We start from the raw sequence: 20,307 nt of genomic DNA, 5'->3' as shown, positions 1-20,307 counted from the left end.
ATTTAAAACAGTTCACCCTATCCACAGGATCCCCATTTATACTCAATGGAGTGTACGTCCTCGGATGATGTGCCCTCCTAAAGTCCATGATCAGCTCCTTCGTTTTTTTGATGTTCAAGAGGAGGCAGTTCTCCTGGCACCAGAGTGCTAGATCAGCCACCTCCTCCCGGTAGGCCCTCTCATCGTTGTCTGAGATCAGGCCCACCACCACAGTGTCATCAGCAAACTTAATTATTGAATTGGAGCTGAACCTAGCCACACAGTCATGTGTGTACAGGGAGTACAATAGGGGGCTGAGGACGCAACCCTGGGGCGATCCTGTGCTCAGGGTGAGGGACTTCGATGTATTCCCTCCCATCTTGACAAGTTTATTTGTCACATACACATACGAGATGTGCAGTGAAATGAAAGTGGCAATGCTCGCGGACTTTTGTGCAAAAGACAAACAACAAAACAACCAAACAAATTATAAACACAATCATAACACACATATTCTTTTACATAATAAATAATGGAAGGAAAAACGTTCTGTAGAGTTAGTCCCTGGTGAGATAGGTGTTTACAGTCCGAATTGCTTCTGGGAAGAAACTCCTTCTCAACCTCTCCGTTCTCACCGCATGGCAACGGAGGCGTTTGCCTGACCGTAGCAGCTGGAACAGTCCGTTGCAGGGGTGGAAGGGGTCTCTCATGATTTTGTTTGCTCTGGAGTTGCACCTCCTGTTGTATAGTTCCTGCAGGGGGGTGAGTGAAGTTCCCATAGTGCGTTCGGCCGAACGCACTACTCTCTGCAGAGCCTTCTTGTCCTTGGCAGAGCAATTCCCAAACCAGATGGTAATGTTCCCGGACAAGATGCTTTCCACCGCCGCTGCGTAGAAGCACTGGAGGATCCTCGGAGACACTCTGAATTTCCTCAATTGCCTGAGGTGGTAAAGGCGCTGCCTTGCCTTACTCACGAGTGCTGAGGCGTGTGAAGCCCATGTCATATCCTCAGAGATGTGGACTCCCAGATATTTAAAACAGTTCACCCTATCCACAGGATCCCCATTTATCCTCAATGGAGTGTACGTCCTCGGATGATGTGCCCTCCCAAAGTCCATGATCAGCTCCTTCGTTTTTTTGATGTTCACTGTCGTGGCGTTTAAGAGACTTTCGGATAAGCACATGGATATGCAGGGAACTGCCTCCACCCCCCGCAGACAGTCAAGTCAAGTCAATTTTATTTCTATAGCACATTTAAAAAACAACTCTCGTTGACAAAAGTGCTTTGCATTGGTGGAGGTACTAACGTTATACAACATTGGTTCATAGATTAAGTACAGACATAAATACAAACATATAGCCAAGAATGAAAAGTGAGACATCAGTCTCACTGCTTGGGTAATATCTTTTCGACAAGCGAATAACAACCAATTACTCACTGTTTTTAGTTTTTGGCAGTAAGCCTTACAGTTAAGTGTGAACCAGACCAGAGAGAAACTGATAAAAATGCAACACTGCTTAAGCTGCGTGTAGCACCCAAAGTGATGGAGTAACTCAGCGGGCCAAGCAGCATCTGTGGAGAACATGGATAGGTGACGTTTCACAGAGTGCTGGAGTAACTCAGCGGGTCAGGCAGCATCTGTGGAGAACATGGATAGGTGACGTTTCGCAGAGTGCTGGAGTAACTCAGCGAGTCAGGCAGCATCTGTGGAGAACATGAATAGGTGACGTTTCACAGAGTGCTGGAGTAACTCAGCGGGTCAGGCAGCATCTGTGGAGAACATGGATAGGTGACGTTTCACAGAGTGCTGGAGTAACTCAGCGAGTCAGGCAGCATCTGTGGAGAACATGGATAGGTGACGTTTCACAGAGTGCTGGAGTAATGCAGCGGGTCAGGCAGCATCTGTGGAGAACATTGATAGGTGACGTTTCACAGAGTGCTGGAGTAACTCAGTGGGTCAGGCAGTATCTGTGGAGAACGTGGAGAGGTGACGATTTGGGTTGGGACCCTTCTTCAGACTGATCTTTCCCCTCACACCATAAGCTGAGTTTACCTTGTTGGAATGGTTCACTGATTCTTTTCCACAATGTACATGCTTTTGAAGGAAGTATTGGCATTTTTATAGCAACTTATTATTTTGGCTCAAACAGGCAGTGTGTTACCATTTAAAATACCACTGGTTATGTCAGCAAATGTGGCCATCAATGTGGGCATGGAAAGGTTTCAACATGAATGAATGATCAAAAAATCAATTAGCTATGGAAAAATACTCACTGCCTCTCTTCACATCGTGTCACGGATCATATACGCTACCAGTGGGCCTGCGAATCTTGGTTTAAGATCTCATCTAAAAGATAGTCTCTTCTGTGCAATTTTTCCTTGGTACTTTGAAGTGGTGACCTAAATATTCTAAACTACAGGGAAGCATCAGGGGACCGTTTCAGGAGCCAAGACGAGAGGTGTGTGTGTATGCGGGTGTGTGTGTGTGTGTACACAGAGAGTGTGCGAGAGGGAAAGAGTGAGTGTGATTGAGATTGTGTGCGTATGAGATTGAGAGAGAGTGTGTATGAGAGAAGGTGAGTGTGTGTGAGTGTATGAGGGAGAGAGTGAGAAGAGGTGAGTGTAAGAGAGGAGGAATGTGGAGGAGAGCGAGAGAGAGAGAGAGAGGGCATGAGAGATAGTGTATTTGTGAAAGTGAGAGAGTTTGTGTGTGAGGGAAAAACTCAATGGTCTAAATTCCCTAATTCTGCTCGCGTGTGTGTGTACCTGTGTGTGTATGTGTATGTACCAAATTGACCCTTGGAAATTGCCGCTTTGCTGGAACAGTCTGCCAGCACTCTGTGTACAGGAATAACCAGAAATAGCCTCATCTCAGGCCACAGGTAGACACATGCTGTTGGAGTAACTCAGCGGGACAGGCAGCATCTCTGGAGAGAGGGAATGGGTCGAGACCCTTCTTCAGACTGATGTCAGGGGAGTGGGCGGGACAGAGATGGAATGTAGTCGGTGACCTGATACGTCAGTTAATGATGCCGGCAGTTGCCGAAAAAAATGGCTAAGTGGGACAGGCCCTTAAGACTGGTGGGAGAACTGGGGATGGGGAGTGAGGGAAAGCAGGGTTCTATTTGAAGTTAGAGAAGTCAACGTTAATACCGCTGGGGTGTAAGCTGCCCAAGCGAAATATGAGGTGCTGTTCCTCCAGTTTGCAGTGGGCCTCACTCTGACAGTGGAGGAGGCCCAGGACAGAAAGGTCAGTGTGGGAATGGGAGGGGGAGTTAAAGTGCTGAGCAACCGGGAGATAAGGTAGGTTTCTTAAGGGGTTGGACAGGCTAGATGCAGGAAGATTGTTCCCGATGTTGGGGAAGTCCAGGACAAGGGGGAAATCCTTTAAAACTGAGATGAGAAGAACTTTTTTCACACAGAGAGTGGTGAATGTCTGGAACTCTCTGCCACAGAGGGTATTCAAGGCCAGTTCATTGGCTATATTTAAGAGGGAGTTAGATGTGGCCCTTGTGGTTAAGGGGATCAGAGGGTATGGAGAGAAGGCAGGTACGGGATACTGAGTTGGATGATCAGCCATGATCATATTGAATGGCGGTGCAGGCTCGAAGGGCCGAATGGCCTACTCCTGCACCTAATTTCTATGTTTAGGCGGGCTGAGCTGTGGTGTTCAGCGCAACCTTATCTACAGCCATCCCTGTCCGATAATGAAAGCAGAAAGGGCAGAAATCTACAGATGTGGAACGGAAAACACAAAATCCAAGTTGCAGGATATTCGTTTTTCCCTCTCTCTATTAAAATCTACCAAAAGCAAAGAGGATGATGAGAAAACAGGTCTCTCTGTAGATTGAATATGTCAAACGTTAATAACTAACCTGTTAATCCTTAATCTCACCACTCGTATACTATGCAGTTATCTGAGGAATGTGGATGAAAGTAACCTTGGTGAACCAGGGTGGAGAGAGGGACTGATTGCTTTTGCTTTATTGCAAATCCAAAATTCTATCCTTCTCCTCCCTTGAAAATTAGTTATTGTTATTTCAAGAGAGAGCTGGATAGGGCTCTTAAAAATAGCAGTCGGGATATGGGGAGAAGGCAGGAACGGGGTACTGATTGGGGATGATCAGCCATGATTTCATTGAATGGTGGTGCTGGCTCGAAGGGCCGAATGGCCTCCTCCTGCACCTATTGTCTATTTTTTTGTGCGTCCCGTCTACACTAGTCCCACCTGCCTGCCTTTGGCCCGTGTCCCTCTAGACCTGTCCTTACCATGTACCTGTCTAAATATTTCATAAAGTGTTCAAGAAGGAACTGCAGATGCTGGAAGAGTTTCTCCAGCATTTTTGTGTACCTTAAATATTTCATAAACATTGTGATAGTCAACTACGTCCTCCGGCAGTTCGTTCCATGCACCCCCCAGTCTTTGTGTGGAAAAAGTTACCCCTCTAGTTCCGATTATATCTTTTCCCCCCCACCACCACCACCAACTTAAACCTATATCCTCTGGATCTCCATTGCCTGAGTCTAGTATGTAGGCTCTCAGGTGTATTTCACTCTTCGAGGACATGTTAATTTGTTTATGTAAGGGATGGGGGAAAAAAAACCTTGACTATCTGTTTGACCGGCGCTGCAACCTCTGACCACTTGCATTCGTTTCCGTGCAGTTTAAGATACTGAACGTGCCGATGAATTCGCAACTTGCTGCCAACCACTGGAATCAGCAGCAGGCGGAGCAGGAGGAGAGGATGCGTATGAAGAAACTCACCCTTGACATTAACGAGCGGCAGGAGCAGGAGGATTACCAGGGTAAGTCACGGGGCAACCAGTGTGTGGGGATGGACGGCCGGCTGGCCGGCACGGGCTCGCTGGGCCGAAGGGCCTGTTTCCGTGCCGCACCTCTACAACACTAAAAACCTGTCCATCTTTGGGATGTGGGAGGAAACCTGGGCAACTGGAGGGCACTCGGGTGATGGGGATCAAGAGGATGACCAGGGTGAGTCACGGTCGATGCAGGGTTAGAGTCGGCAAGGAGAAACGCAACCGGCTGGAGTAACTCCCGCATGGTTTACTCGGCTCCGTGGCGCAGCGGTAGAGTTGCTACCTCACAGCGCAAGAGACCCGGGTTCGATGCCGACTACGGGTGCTGTCTATACGGAGTCTGTACGTTCTCCCCGTGACCTGCGTGGGCTTCCTCTGGGTGCTCCGGTTTCCTCCCACAATCCAAACACATAGAGGTTTGTAGGTTAATTGGCTTTGACAAAATTGTACATTTTTTGTTTAGTTTAGACGTAGAGATATAGAGTGGAAACAGGCCCTTCGGCCCACCGAGTCCACGCCGACCAGCCATCACCAAACACAAGCACTACCCTACACACTAGGGTCAATTAACCTACAAACCTGTACGGCTAGTGTGGGAGGAAACCGGAGCACCCGGAGAAAACCCACACGGTCGCGGGGAGAACGTACAAACTCCGTACAGACAGCACCTGTAGTCAGGATCGAACCCAGATCTCTGGAGCAGTAAGGCAGCAACTCTACCGCTGCGCCACCGTGCCGCCCCACAATTAGTGTGAAAGAATGATCGATGGTTTATTGTCCCGAGTTTGTAGGATAGTGACAGAGTGGTCACTGGTCAGTGGGCTGCAGGGCCTGTTTCCACGCTGTATCTCCGCGTCTAAACTCGGCCGGCCAAGCAACAATGCTCGTCTTCGTCTGAAGAACGGTTCCGACCTGAAACGTTACCTATTCCTTCATGTCTATGTTCCACCTATTACTTGCCTGGCTTTGTCCACTTCTCTTCCCTCTATTGCAATCAGTCTGACGAATGGTCCCGACCCAAAACGTCACCTATCCATGTTCCCCACAGATGCTGCCTGACCCGCTGAGTTACTCCAGCACTCTGTGAAACGTCACCCATCCATGTTCTCCACAGATGCTGCCTGACCCGCTGAGTTATGGTGCAGCAGCATCTATGGAGCGAAGGAAATAGGCAACGTTTCGGGCCGAAACCCTTCTGGAAATAGGCAACGTTTCGGGCCGAAACCCGGAAGGGTTTCGACCCGAAACGTTGCCTATTTCCTTAGCTCCATAGATGCTGCTGCACCCGCTGAGTTACTCCAGCACTCTGTGAAACGTCACCTATCCATGTTCTCCACAGATGCTGCTGTACCCACTGAGTTACTCCAGCACTCTGTGAAACGTCACCTATCCATGTTCTCCACAGATGCTGCCTGACCCGCTGAGTTACTCCAGCACTCTGTGAAACGTCACCTATCCATGTTCTCCACAAATGCTGCCTGACCCGCTGAGTTACTCCAGTGCTCCATGACTGACTTTATTAATGTAAACCAACATCTGCTGCTCCTTGTACCTACATGCTATGGTGAATTTACAGCAGCCTATTAACATGTCCATCTTTTGTACGCGGGAGGAAACTGGAGGATACTCGGGTAGTCCTGAGGACAACGTGCAGACTTCACACAGACAGCAGCGGAGGTCAGGATTGAACCTGGGTTGCTGGAACTGTGAGATGGCACCATGTTCCACCATTCTGCTGCCTTGGACTCCAAGGGACAACAGGATTTCAATGGGGAGATGGTACACCTGCAAAGCAATAATGCTGCACACACAGAGGGATTATGTTTCCGTCCTAATTACCTTTGAAGGTCTAAATCTGAGCCACAATTCTGTCAGAGGTGTAGCTATGAGATAGTTGGTGATTGATGCTGGGCACGTCTTGTGTGATTGTCAGGCCGGTTTGCCTGCCTGCCTGTCTGTGCTGTGGTTTCCTGCCGCCAGCCAGCTTCAGAAGCAGAGACTTCAAGTCTATCCCAGCCGGGCGGGAGGTACAGCTAGCGTCTTGTGTTTGATCCAACAGTGGGAGACAAATTTTCATTACAATTTAACAAACCACAAAGTGTTGGATGGAACTCACTGGGTGAGGCGGCATCTTTACTTTAGACTTTAGAGATACAACATTGAAACAGGCCCTTCGGCCCACCAAGTCCACGCCGACCTGCTATCACACCGCACCCTAGCACTATCATACACACTAGGGACAATTTCCACTTCACAAAAGCCAATTAACCTAAAGATAGACACAAAATACTGGATAGACTCAGCGGGTCAGGCAGCATCTTTGGAGAGAAGGAATGGGTGGCATTTTGGGTCGACAGCCTTCTTCAGGTTGCTGCCTGACCCGCTGAGTTACTCCAGCATTTTTGTGCCTATCTTCGGTGTAAACCCTTTCCCCTGACTCTGTCTGAAGAGGTCTCGACTTGAAGCGTCACCCATTCCTTTCCCCCCCAGAGATATAGACAATGATGTAGAGAGATATAGAACAAATGAATGAAAGATATGCAACAAAATAAGGATGATAAAGGAAACGCCATTTGTTAGCTGAGGGCTAGGTGCAAACGGGTTACAGATAATGAAACTCACCAGGGTGACATTGAAACTAGTAGAGTGACGAGGGTGGGGGAGGGCCTCCTTTCTCTCTCGTTTCCCTCTTGACTCTCAGTCTGAAGAAGGGTCTCGACCCGAAACGTCACCTCTTCATTTTCTCCAGAGATGCTGCCTGTCCCGCTGAGTGACTCCAGCATTTTGTGTCTATAATCAAAGGCTTGTCCCACCCTTCTTCTCCCCGCTCCCGTCCGGCAGAAGGTACAGAAGCTTGAAAGCGCGCACTACCAGACTCAGGAACAGCTTCTTCCCCTCTGCTATCAGGCTTCTGAACGGCCCTTCCATAAGCTAGGGTGCTGTCCGATTCACCTCTACCCCATTGCGGACATTGGACTTTGTCTGTGGAACTGATGCGCTACAATGCTGAGAACTATATTCTGCTCGTACAGAAGTGTGAAACGCACACCTCCAGATTCAGGGACAGTTTCTTCCCAGCTGTTATCAGGCAACTGAACCATCCTACCACAACTAGAGAGCGGTCCTGAGCTACTGTGTACCTCTTTGGAGACTGTCGGACTACCTTTGATCGGACTTTACTGGACGTTATCTTGCACTAAACGTTATTCGCGTTACTCCTTTTATCCTGTATCTGTATTCTGTGGATGGCTCGATTGTAATCATGTATAGTCTTCCCGCTGACTGGCAGCTTTCCACTGTACCTCGGTACACGTGACAATAAACAAAACTAAAAATGAATGAATGAATAAGTTTATTGGCCAAGCATTCACATACAAGGAATTTGCCTTGGTGCTCCGCCCGCAAGTGACAACATGACACACAGCGACAGGTGGGAATGACACATAAAACATTGAACATTAATAATTAAACATGTGAACATTGAAAATAAAACATTATTGATTAAACATTCAAACTAAAAAATGAATTTATATATAAAGTATATGTGATCTGTTTGGATGGCATGCAAAGTGTGAAGCTGTCCACTGTACCTCGGTACACATGACAATAGTGAGCCTAAACCTGATTCTATTCACTTCTCGTTACAGAGATGTTACAGTCCTTGGCCCAGCGACCAGCTCCAGCCAACACCAATCGAGAGCGGCGACCTCGGTACCAGCACCCGAAAGGAGCGCCAAATGCCGACCTTATCTTCAAGACAGGGGGGAGGTAAGGGTTTTACAGCCCTCCGGAAACTCTGCAACTCAGACACCTCCTTGTCCTTTCACTCCATGAACGGCTGTCACGCCTTTAGTCACTCAGGCACTGCACTGCGCATACCCTCCCCAAACCTAACTCTCCCATCCTCCCCTGCCCATCCCCACCCTCTTGCCTTGTAAAAGACCCTTCGTGAAACCCACCCTCTCTCTCTCTCTCTCTCTCTCTAACCCTGCCTTTTGCTCTCCCTTCCTTTGGCTGAGCATCGGTTTGGGTCTGAATAGATAGACACAAGATGCTGTCCATGGGAGATGTCGCCCATTCCTTCTCTCCAGAGATGCTGCCTGTCCCACTGAGTTACTCCAGCACTTTGTGTCTACCTTCAGTGTAAACCAGCACCTGCAGTTCCTCCCTCCACGTTGCATATTTGCGTCTGCCCTTGGGATGTTTTGAAGCTGTTCGGGGCAAGTTGTGTTTGGATTATATTACCAGCCGCAGGTTTCAGAGCAGGTTTCTCTGCATACTTTCACCCTTACACAAAGAGCTTCCTTTGTCTAAGGGAGGGTCTTTTTATTTTAATCATTCAGAGAGGCCACCTGAAGAAGTATAAAAGGAGCATCATAAGGGTTCTGATGACAGGTTCCAACCTGAAACGTCACCCACCCATTTTCTCCAGACAGGCTGCCAGTCCTGCTGAGTTACTCCAGCACTTTGATGTCTATCTTCAGTGTCAATCAGCGTCTGCAGATCCTTCCTACAGGCATAAGGAGCCTTGAACAAACCCGACCCGAAACGTCTCCCATCCTTTGTACTCCAGAGATGCTGTTTTCGTTTTAGTTTTGGAGATTCAGATTCAGATTCAGATTCAAATTGGATTGTCATTGTGCAGTGTACAGTACAGAGACAACAAAATGCAGTTAGCATCTCCCTGGAAGAGCGACATAGCATATGAGCAGTGAGTCAGTGTCGAACAGCAATCCCCGCACATTAACACGATCCTACACACACACACACACACACACACACACACACACACGCACACGCACACGCACACGCACACGCACACACACACACACACACACACACACATACACAAATACACACACACACACACACGCGTACGCACACACACACACACACACACACACGCGCACACACACATACACACACGCGCACACACACACACACACACACACGCACACACACACACACACACACGCACACACACACGCGCACACACACACACACACACACACACACACACACACACACACACACATACACACACACACACACGCGCACACACACGCACACACACACACACACACACACACACACACACACGCACACACACACGCGCACACACACACACACACTCACACACGCGCGCACACACATACACGCGCACATACACACACACACGCGCGCGCCACACACACACACACACACACACACACACACACACACACACACACACACACACACTAAGGACAATTTAAATTTATACCAAGAAAACCTCCAAACCGAAGTATTCGGAGAAAACCCACGCGGTCATGGGGGGAACGTGCAAACTCCGTACAAACAGCACCTGTAGCCGGGATCGAACCCGGGGTCTCTGGCGCTGTGAGGCAGCGACTCTACCGCTGCGCCACCTTGCTGACCCGATACTGCCTGGCCCGCTGAGTTAGTTCAGCACTCTGTATCTATCTTTGGTACAAGTAACCCCTGATTATCTGCACCTCTGGTGACTGCATAACGTGTGTGCATAAGCTATCTCTAGATTGACTTGCTAACATCTCGCCTCCTTCTAGGCAAACACTTTATCTTTCAGAAGGAACTGCAGATGCTGGAAAAATCGAAGGTGGATAAAAATGCTGGAGGAGCTCAGCGGGTGAGGCAGCATCTATGGAGCGAAGGAATAGGCGACGTTTCGGGTCGAGACCCGGAAGGGTCTCGACCCGAAACGTCGCCTATTCCTTCGGTCCATAGATGCTTTCTGGGTCTCGACCAGAAACATCACCCATTCCTCCACTCCATAGACGCTGCCTCACTTGGTGTCTTTGGAGGTACAGAGTGAAAATAGGCCCTTCGGCCCATTGAATCTACAACGATCCCCGCACACTAACACTATCCTACACACGCTACCGAAGGGTCTTGGCCCGAAACGTCACCCATTCATTTGCTCCATAGATGCTGCCTCACCCCGCTGAGTTTCTCCAGCATTTTTATCAACCACGTTATCTTTGGTACATTAGCACCAGCAGCAGCTCAACATAGGACTGAATTTGTCCAATTATCCTTGTAAAACTGCCTCTTGTAAACCAGCTCTGCTTGCGGGAAGCATTTAAAGTCTTATTCGGCAAAATAGCAAGAGTCTTATCTCCCCTAAACAAAAGACCCATTGAAAAGAGCGATTTAAAGGGTTTCGGCCTGAAACGTTGCCTATTTCCTTCGCTCCATAGATGCTGCCTCACCCGCTGAGTTTCTCCAGCAATTTTGTCTACCTCCGATTTTCCAGCATCTGCAGTTCCTTCTTAAACATTTAACAACCGACTCCCTGTTGAGGTTACAAGATACAAGATACATTTAATTGTCATTTGGACCCCTTGAGGTCCAAACGAAATGCCGTTTCTGCAGCCATACATTACAAACACATAGACCCAAAACACAACATAATTTACATAAACATCCATCACATCGCTGTGATGGAAGGCCTAATAAACTTATCTCTCCACTGCACTAACCCCCCCGATGTCAGAGTCAAAGTCAAAGCCCCCGGCTGGCGATGGCGATTGTCCCGCGGCCATTAAAGCCACGCCGGGTGGTGCGAGGTTACCTCCTTTCTTATTATAATGACCTTTTCTTTGTTACTTATTAAAATGCAGAGACAATTGCAAATTGAAGACATGCCAAGTAGGAAACTGTTTTGCATTGTTTGATCATCTGAAATGGAGTAACGTGGCCAAATCAATGTGGGTGATTTACTAAACAAGGAACTGCAGATGCTGGTTTACAAAATAATAGACAATAGGTGCCTTCGAGCCAGCACCGCCATTCACTGTGATCATGGCTGATCATCCCCAATCAGTACCCCGTTCCTGCCTTCTCCCCATATCCCCTGACTCCGCTATCTTTAAGAGCCCTATCTAGCTCTCTCTTGAAAGTATCCAGAGAACCGGCCTCCACCGCCCTATGAGGCAGAGAATTCCACAGACTCACAACTCTCTGTGAGAGAAAGTGTTTCCTTGTCTCTGTTACCCCTTATTCTTAAACTGTGGCCCCTGGTTCTGGACTCTGGAAACAAAAGGCACAAACTGTGTAAGAAGGAACTGCAGATGCTAGTTTTAACCGAAGATGGACCCAAAGTGCTGGAGTAACTCAGCGGGTCAGGCAGCATCTGTGGAGAACATGGATAGGTGACGTTTCACAGAGTGCTGGAGTAACTCAGCGGGTCAGGCAGCATCTGTGGAGAACATGGATAGATGACGTTTCACAGAGTGCTGGAGTAACTCAGCGGGTCAGGCAGCATCTGTGGAGAACATGGATAGGTGACGTTTCACAGAGTGCCGGAGTAACTCAGCGGGTCAGGCAGCATCTGTGGAGAACATGGATAGATGACGTTTCACAGAGTGCTGGAGTAACTCAGCGGGTCAGGCAGCATCTGTGGAGAACATGGATAGGTGACGTTTCACAGAGTGCTGGAGTAACTCAGCGGGTGCAGCAGCATATATGGAGCTAAGGAAATAGGCAACGTTTCAGGTCGAAACCCTTCTGGGTTTCGGCCCGAAACGTTACCTATTTCCAGAAGGGTTTCGGCCCGAAACGTTGCCTATTTCCTTCGCTCCATAGATGCTGCTGCACCATAACTCAGCGGGCCAGGCAGCATCTGTGGAGAACATGGATAGGTGACGTTTCACAGAGTGCTGGAGTAACTCAGCGGGTCAGGCAGCATCAGGCGACGTTTTGGCTCTGGACATCATCTTCAGTCTCGGTCTGAAGGAGGGTACCCAACCAGAGACATGTTGGGTTTGGAGGTTAATAGACGCCTGTAAATTGGCCGCAGTGTGTAGCCGGTGGAGCAAGTAGAACTACGTAGAACTAGTGTGAGCGGGCAGTCAGCGTGGACTCTGTGGGGCAAAGGGCTTGTTACCAATCTGCCCCTTGAAAATAAACTAAACTAATGATCAAAGGGTGGCACAGGGGTAGAGCTGCTGCCTCACAGCGGCAGAAACCCGGGTTCCATCCCGACTACGGGTGCTGTCTGTGTGGAGTTTGCACGTTTTCCCTGTGACCGCGTGGGTTTTCTCCGGGTGCTCCGGCTTCCTCCCACACTCCAAAGACGTGCAGGTTTGTAGGAAGATGCTGGTTTACACTGAATATAGACACAAAATGCTGGAGTAACTCAGCGGGTCAGGCAGAAACAGGAAAGGAATAGGTGACGTTTCGGGTCAAGACCCTTTCTCAACCTGAAGAAGGGTGTCGGCCCGAAATGTCACCCATTCCTTCTCCGCTGAGTTACTCCAGCATTTTGTCCACATCTTTAGCTTGGTAGTTTAATTGGCTTTAGTAAATTATAAATTGTGTGTGTGTGTGTGTGTGTAGGATAGTGTGGGGTGATTGCTGATCGGCATGGACTCGGTGGGTCCAAGGGCCTGTTTCCGCACTGTATCTCTGAAGTGTAACTGTGCTGGAGGAACTCAGCGGGTCAAGCAGAATGTGTGAAGTGAATGGAGAGGTGACGTCTCGGGTCGACACTGTGCATCAGACTCCAGATTTCAGCATCTGCAGTTCTTTATATAATCATTGAGATTGCTTTAGTAACAGGAAACTGGAAATACTCAGCAAGCCAGTCGGGAAACAGAATTGTTCATCCTGGAGACCCTTCATTTTCAGGACCTAACATAATGTGTGCCTGGCCACATTATCGAAGGGCTGAATGGCCTACTCCTGCACCTATTGTCTATTGTCACTAGGTTTCTGGAGGCTATCAGATAGATAGCTGTGTACGCAGTTAGAAACATGGAAAATAGGTGCAGGAATAGGCCGTTCGTCCCTTCGAGCCAGCACCGCCATTCAATATGATCATGGCTGATCCTCCAAAATCAGTACCCCGTTCCTGCTTTCTCTCCCCCTATCCCTTGATTCCATTAGCCCTAAGAGCTAAATCTAACTCTCTTGAAAACATCCAGTGAATTGGCCTCCACTGCCTTTTGCGGCAGAGAATTCCACAGATTTACAACTCTGGGTGAAGAAGTTTTTCCTCATCTCAGTCCTAAATGGCTGACCCCTTATTCTTAAACTGTGAGACCCCCTGGTTCTGGACTCCCCCAACATGGGGAACGGTTTTCCTGACTCTAGTCTGTATGATTTAAAAGCTAGGTTCTGGTTGTGCTAAACTTGTGTTTGCACTGTGGTTTTGTGTCATTGGTGCCAAAATAGCAAGGCATATATATCTGTGCTTGAGAATGAGAATGGTTCAAGTGACAGCCTTTAACAATCTGGGGGAACTCAGCGGGTGAGGCAGCATCTATGGAGCAGAGGAATGGGTGACGTTTCAGGTCGAGACCCTTGGGGGAAGTCAGCAGGTGAGGCAGCATCTATGGAGCGAAGGAATGGGTGACGTTTTGGGTCTCGACTCGAAACGTCACCCATTCCTTCTCTCCATAGATGCTGCCGCACCCGCTGAGTTACCCCAGCATTTTGTCTCTACCTTCAATTTTATCCAGCATCTGCAGTTCTTTCTTAAATCTTTAACAGTCTAGTGAGAAGCACGGAGAAGGATTCGATAGTTATAAATAAAATCGTGTTTACATTTGTGCTGCTTGTTGCTATTGTTCCCCTGTTTCCAGTCCCCTGCTTGTGTTATAGTTTAACGATTCTGCACACTTTGTCCACGCTTACTTTGTGAAATATTTTGAACTTGACGAGTCAGCTGAGGTTTGTGTATCTTCAATAAATCAGCTTTTACACAGCTTTGTACCCAAACCAGTTTAGTTATTTTTAATAAATTAATACACCCTCTTTGTTAAAATGCATTGCCGACAATTGCACAGCAGATGCTGAAGGTTTGCAGGGCATAATGGGCTAACTAACGAATAACAAGAAGGGAGATAGAAATGCTGGAGAAACTCAGCGGGTGAGGCAACATCTGTGGAGCGAAGGAATAGGTGACGTTTTGGGTCGAGACCCTTGGTCCACAGATGCTGCCTCACCCGCTGAGTTTCTTCTTTCGACCAAGGGTCTCGACCCTACACGTCACCTATTTCCTTCGCTCCATAGATGCTGCCTCACCCGCTGAGTTGCTACAGCATTTTTATCTACCTTCGATTTGTCCGGCATCTGCAGTTCCTTCTTAAACAAAGAATAACAAGATGTTTGTTAATACTGACACCTGTCAAAAATGAACTATAATGTAGCTAGCTTCTGAATTGAGGGAGAGTTAGATTTAGCTCTTAGGGTTAACGGAATCAAGGGATATGGGGAGAAAGCAGGAACGGGGTACTGATTTTGGATGATCAGCCATGATCATATTGAGTGGCGGTGCTGGATCGAAGGGCTGAATGGACTACACCTGCACCTATTTACTGTGTTTAATACTTTGATAGGTTTCGTTTAGTTTGTTGTCACATGTACAGAGGTACCGTGAGTATGAGTGTCGTTTATTGTCACGTGTACCGAGGTACAGTGAAAAGCTTCTGTTGCGTGCTAACCAGTCAGCGGAAAGACAACACACGATTACAATCGATCAATCCACAGTGTACAGATATAGGATAAAGGGAATAATGTTTAGTGCAAGGTAAAGCCCGATTAAAGGTAGTCCGAGGGTCTTCAATGCGGTAGATGGTAGCTCAGGACCGCTCTCTAATTGTTTGAAGGGTGGTTCAATTACCTGATAACAGATTGTTTCATCACACGTAGACATAAATGCTGGAGAAACTCAGCGGGTCAGGCAGCATCTACGGAGAGAAGGAAATAGGCAACGTTTCGGGTCGAGACCCTTCTTCAGACTGGTGAATGGTTTCGACCCGAAACGTTGCCTATTTCCTTCGCTCCGTAGATGCTGCCTCACCCGCTGAGTTTCTCCAGCATTTTTGTCTACCTTCGATTTGTCCAGCATCTGCAGTTCCTTCTTGAACACGGTTTCATCACACATTGTATTTCAGGCCCAGATTCCAAAAGGACCTCTCCGGAAAGATAAACAATTGGATGGTTTTCTCTGCAGCTCAGAGGTTGATGAGAGAGAGACCCTGATGGAAATATATAAAATGTGCATAGGTTGGAAACATTGAAACATAGAAAATAGGTGCAGGAGTAGGCCTTTCGGCCCTTCGAGCCAGCACCGCCACTCAATATGATCATGGCTGATCATCTAAAATCAGCACCCAGTTCTGGCTTTTTCCCCCATATCCCTTGATTCCTTTGGCCCTCAGAGCTAAATCCAACTCTTAAAAGACACAACCATTTTCCCTGGGTATAAATATCAGAGAGTAAAGGGCACAGCTTTAAGGTACGAGGGGCAAAGTTTAAAGGAGATGAGTGGGGCAGGTTAATTTTCTACTCGAAGAGGGTGGTGGGTGCCTGGAACGCGCTGCCAGGGGTGGTGGTGGAGACAGATACCATAGTGGCATCAAAGAGGTTTTGTTTAGATTGGCACATGGATATGCAGGGAATGGAGGGATATGGATCATGTGCAGGCTGTCTATTGATCAAATAAATAGGCCCCTAATTGCCCCCTAGTGTGTAGGGAGTGGATGAGAAAGTGGGATAACACGGAACTAGTGTGAATGGGTGATCGATGGTCGGCATGGACACGGTGGGCCGAAGGGCCTGTTTCCATGCTGTATCTCTAAACTAAACTAACTAAACGAGGAAAAAATAGAAACAAGGAACTGCAGATGCTGGTCCACAAAAAAGTACACAAAGTTCTGGAGTAACTCAGCGGTGCAGTCAGAGGAGAACATGGGTTCTGAAGAAGGGTCCCGACCCGATACGTCTCCTTTAGTTCAGTTTAGTTTATTGTCACGTGTACCGAGGTACAGTGTAAAGCTTTTGTTGCGTGCTAACCAGTCAGCGGAAAGACAACACATGATTACAATCGAGCCGTCCACAGTGTACATGATACATGAAAAGGGAATAGTGTTTAGCGTGAGATAAAGTCTGGTTAAAGATCGTCAGAGGGTCTCCATTGAAGTTGTTAGTAAAATATTCTGGTGGCCTTGCTGAGGCAGCATGAGGTGTGGATGCAGTCAATGGAAGGGAGTGTTTAAGAAGAAACTGCAGATGCTGGAGAAATCGAAAGTAGACAAAAAATGCTGGGGAAACTCAGCGGGTGAGGCAGCATCTATGGAGCGAAGGAATAGGTGACGTTTCAGGTCGAGACCCTTCTTCAGACGTTTCAATGGAAGAGAGGTTGGTTTGTGTGATGGTCTGGGCTGCGTCTACAATTCTCTGCAATTTCATGCGGTCTTGGACGGAGCTGTTCCCAAACCGGGCTGTGATGCTTCCCGATAAAATGCTTTCTGTGGTGCATCTGTAGAAGTTGGTGAGAGCTGTCGGGGGCATGCCGATCGGAGACTTAACCCTCGAGGAAGCGCAGGGGAGGGGAAGGAGGAAATTAGTATGGGGAAATTGATGAGTATGGGTATCGGGTTGTGGGGAGAAGGCAGGAGAATGGGGTTGAGAGGGAGAGATAGATCAGCCATGGCTGAATGGAGGAGTAGATTTGATGGGACGAATGGCCTAATTCTGCTACGATGATTTATGAGCATGAATCGGAAGGGAAAAGGCAATGAATATTTTGTAGGTAGGGACAAAATGCTGGAGTAATTCAGCGGGTGAGGCAGCATCTTTGGAGCGAAGGAATAGGTGACTTTTCAGGTCGAATCCCTTGGAGAAACTCAGCAGGTGAGGCAGCATCTATGGAACGAAGGAATAGGTGACGTTTTGGGTCGAGTCCCTTGGAGAAACTCAGCAGGTGAGGCAGCATCTATGGAGCGAAGGAATAGGCGACGTTTTGGGTCGAGTCCCTTGGAGAAACTCAGCCGATGAGGCAGTATCTATGGAGCGAAGGAATGGGTGACCCTTTGGGTCTCGATCCGAAACGTCGCCCATTCCTTCGCTCCATAGATGCTGCCTCATCCGCTGAGTTACTCCAGCATTTTGTCTCCACCTTCGATTTTATCCAGCATCTGCAGTTCTTTCTTCCTACATGACTATATTTTGTGAATTGTTTTCAAGAAATACCTTTTTTTTTTTTTTAAATCTTTTTTATTTTTTTTATTTTTTGGTTTCTTTGATCTTTGTCAAATCAGTACTTTATTGCTCTTTTTTATCATTTACAGGCGACGTTGATGCTAGTGACAGGTGGCACTTTGACTTGCCCCCGCGTTTGTCTCTGATATCAAAGGGTATCTGAGCCGTTCCCAGCAAGAGCAGTGGACCCACACCTCACCAAGGCTATCTAGCGATCATCACATGCCTGGTATGAGCCAGGCCCCTCGGGGAAGCACTCATTGCAGACTGTGTCAGCAGTGCAGAGTGGCTGGCAGTCTAAACAAAAAAAAAACACAATTGATAGCGCGCCATCAATTGCAAAAAACACTTCCCAAGTGTTTTAAATCCTCACATCTTTGGCACCTTTTTTTTTTAGAATGAGAGTGGACATTTTTTTTGAGGTGGTCTTTGCGTCAGTCAGTAAATAGTAAATCAGTAAAAAAAAAAACAAAAGCAAAAAAAAAAAAAAAGCCATTTAATTAAGAATGGGATTAATTTACTCGAGTCAAAGATGGATGGACTTTGTTCACCGAAGCTTTTACCTTTTGTGTGAATGTTAACACGTTTCAGTATACATCGAATATGGACAGTGGCAGAGGAAGGGGCGGAGAGGTATTGTTTGTGCTGAAGGGAAGGAGTCAAAAAGGATAAGCAGCAGTGATCTTTAGTTTCCTCTGGGTGGGGTTAAGACGGCTGGTGGAAGTGTGAGTTTACCTGTAGATCACTGGGTAATGTTAATATGAGCCAACCCCCCACCTTGCGCCTCCACAACTTCTGGGCACCTCTCAACATCAGCCATTTGCGGTCCACTACCCCCCCCCCTCTCCCCCCCCCCCCCCCAACACCCACCCCTCCTCCCCACCCCTCCCCCTTCCCCCCCACCCCCCATTACGTTTGAGTTTCAAAGGGTTTTTTATGCGAAAAAAGAAAATAAATTGAAATCCCGGCCAAGTTTTCTTTACAATACAAAATGTCAAGTCTATCGTTGACGTTTGTTATCAAACCCGAACACTTGGCAGCAAAAAATAAAACTGGTGTTAAAGGGCAAGGAAAGAACTAATTCTGTTTTTGCATTCAGTTTTTGAAACTTTTCAAAGTATTTGTAAAACTTATACCTTTTTTTTTTTTTCCCCTCTTTTGCCAGTCTTTTGGCAAGATGGATGAAGTAATCGCAGGCTTACTGAGTTTTGGAATCTTTGCAGCAAAATTGCCATTTTGGTTGTTAGTTCAAGCACAGTTGTCAGCGAACCACTTGCTTAAATGTGTTGTTGAAGGTATGGACACGTGCATTCCTAAAATGTCACTTTTTAAAAAACTTTTAGCGAAGAATTCTGTCGTTTTCCGTTTGAACGCACGCCATTGTTTCTTTCTTCTGTTTGTACAGTACTTTATTTGCAGCAGGAAAGTGTACATGTATGTGTATGTTTGGCTTGACTAAAGCTGCATGGGTCAAATTCATCAGTTGCCGAATCTTTGGCTGTTACCATTCCTCGCAGTTTAAACGAAAAAAAAAAGTTGACCCCATTGAGTTTCTGCTCGGCCTCTGTGCTCCAAATATTTTCGAACGACGAGAATAAAAAGGAAAAGTTTTATCGGTGAAATTCCGCAAGTTCCCAGTGGGAATTTTAGTCCGATTGGGATTTTATTCTGAATCGTCAATAAAAAGCTCTTCGTGGTATCCTGGGTTTGATTTGAGTCCCTGCCGTGTAAGCATGTGTACAAACGCGATCATGTGACACAGGGCGCCACAACACACGAACAGGCCCTTCAGCCCACAGTGTCCGTGCCGGACATGATGCCAAGACCGACTCTTATCTGCCTGCACGTGATCCATTCCCTGCATATCCATGTGCCTATCGGAAGATAGTGGCCTATTGAAACACCACTATCGTATCCCCTTGAAGACAGGCAGACAGGAAACAAAGAGTAGGGATTAACGGGTCCCTTTCAGAATGGCAGGCAGTGACTAGTGGGGTACCGCAAGGCTCGGTGTTGGGACCCCAGCTATTTACAATATACATCAATAATTTGGATGAAGGGATTCAAAGTAACATTAGCAAATTTGCAGATGACACAAAGCTGGGTGGCAGTGTGAACTATGAGGAGGATGCTGTGAGAATGCAGAGTGACTTGGACAGGTTGGGGGAGTGGGCAGATGCATGGCAGATGAAGTTTAATGCGGATAAATGTGAGGTTATCCACTTTGGTAGCAAAAACAGGAAGGCAGATTACTATCTAAATGGCGTCAAGTTGGGAAAAGGGGAAGTACAATGGGATCTGGGGGTCCTTGTACATCAGTCTATGAAAGTAAGCTTGCAGGTACAGCAGGCAGTGAAGAAAGCCAATAGGTACAGCTACTGCCCTGGTACTGGCAACTTTCCCCATCAGAACCAACCAGCCTGCTGTAGCTAGAGAAGGGCCCACTGATGGCCCCATGAATGAACCAGCTTGATTGGTTTGTTATCCAGCAGCACCTTCCA

The 20,307-nt window shown here is 47.5% G+C and overlaps 1 protein-coding gene across 3 annotated transcripts in view; it reads left to right on the top strand.

Moving 5' to 3' along the window:
• Positions 1-19,506, top strand: part of upf2 (UPF2 regulator of nonsense mediated mRNA decay) — a 79,593-nt gene extending 60,087 nt beyond the window's left edge. For 2 of the 3 annotated variants that reach the window (XM_055653451.1, XM_055653452.1), the window contains exons 22-24: positions 4,645-4,786; positions 8,446-8,566; positions 18,972-19,506. In XM_055653451.1, coding sequence (XP_055509426.1) covers positions 4,645-4,786; positions 8,446-8,566; positions 18,972-18,996 — 288 coding nt within the window. In that variant the 3' untranslated portion in view covers positions 18,997-19,506. Of the gene's footprint in view, positions 1-4,644; positions 4,787-8,445; positions 8,567-17,895 lie in introns of all 3 variants that reach the window. The other variant, XM_055653453.1, reaches the window with a different exon arrangement.
• The last annotated feature ends 801 nt before the right edge of the window (positions 19,507-20,307 follow it).

The sequence above is a fragment of the Leucoraja erinacea genome, chromosome 22 (assembly GCF_028641065.1).
Source record: "Leucoraja erinacea ecotype New England chromosome 22, Leri_hhj_1, whole genome shotgun sequence".
Taxonomy (NCBI): domain Eukaryota; kingdom Metazoa; phylum Chordata; class Chondrichthyes; order Rajiformes; family Rajidae; genus Leucoraja; species Leucoraja erinaceus.
This window is presented reverse-complemented; position numbering and strand designations above follow the sequence as displayed.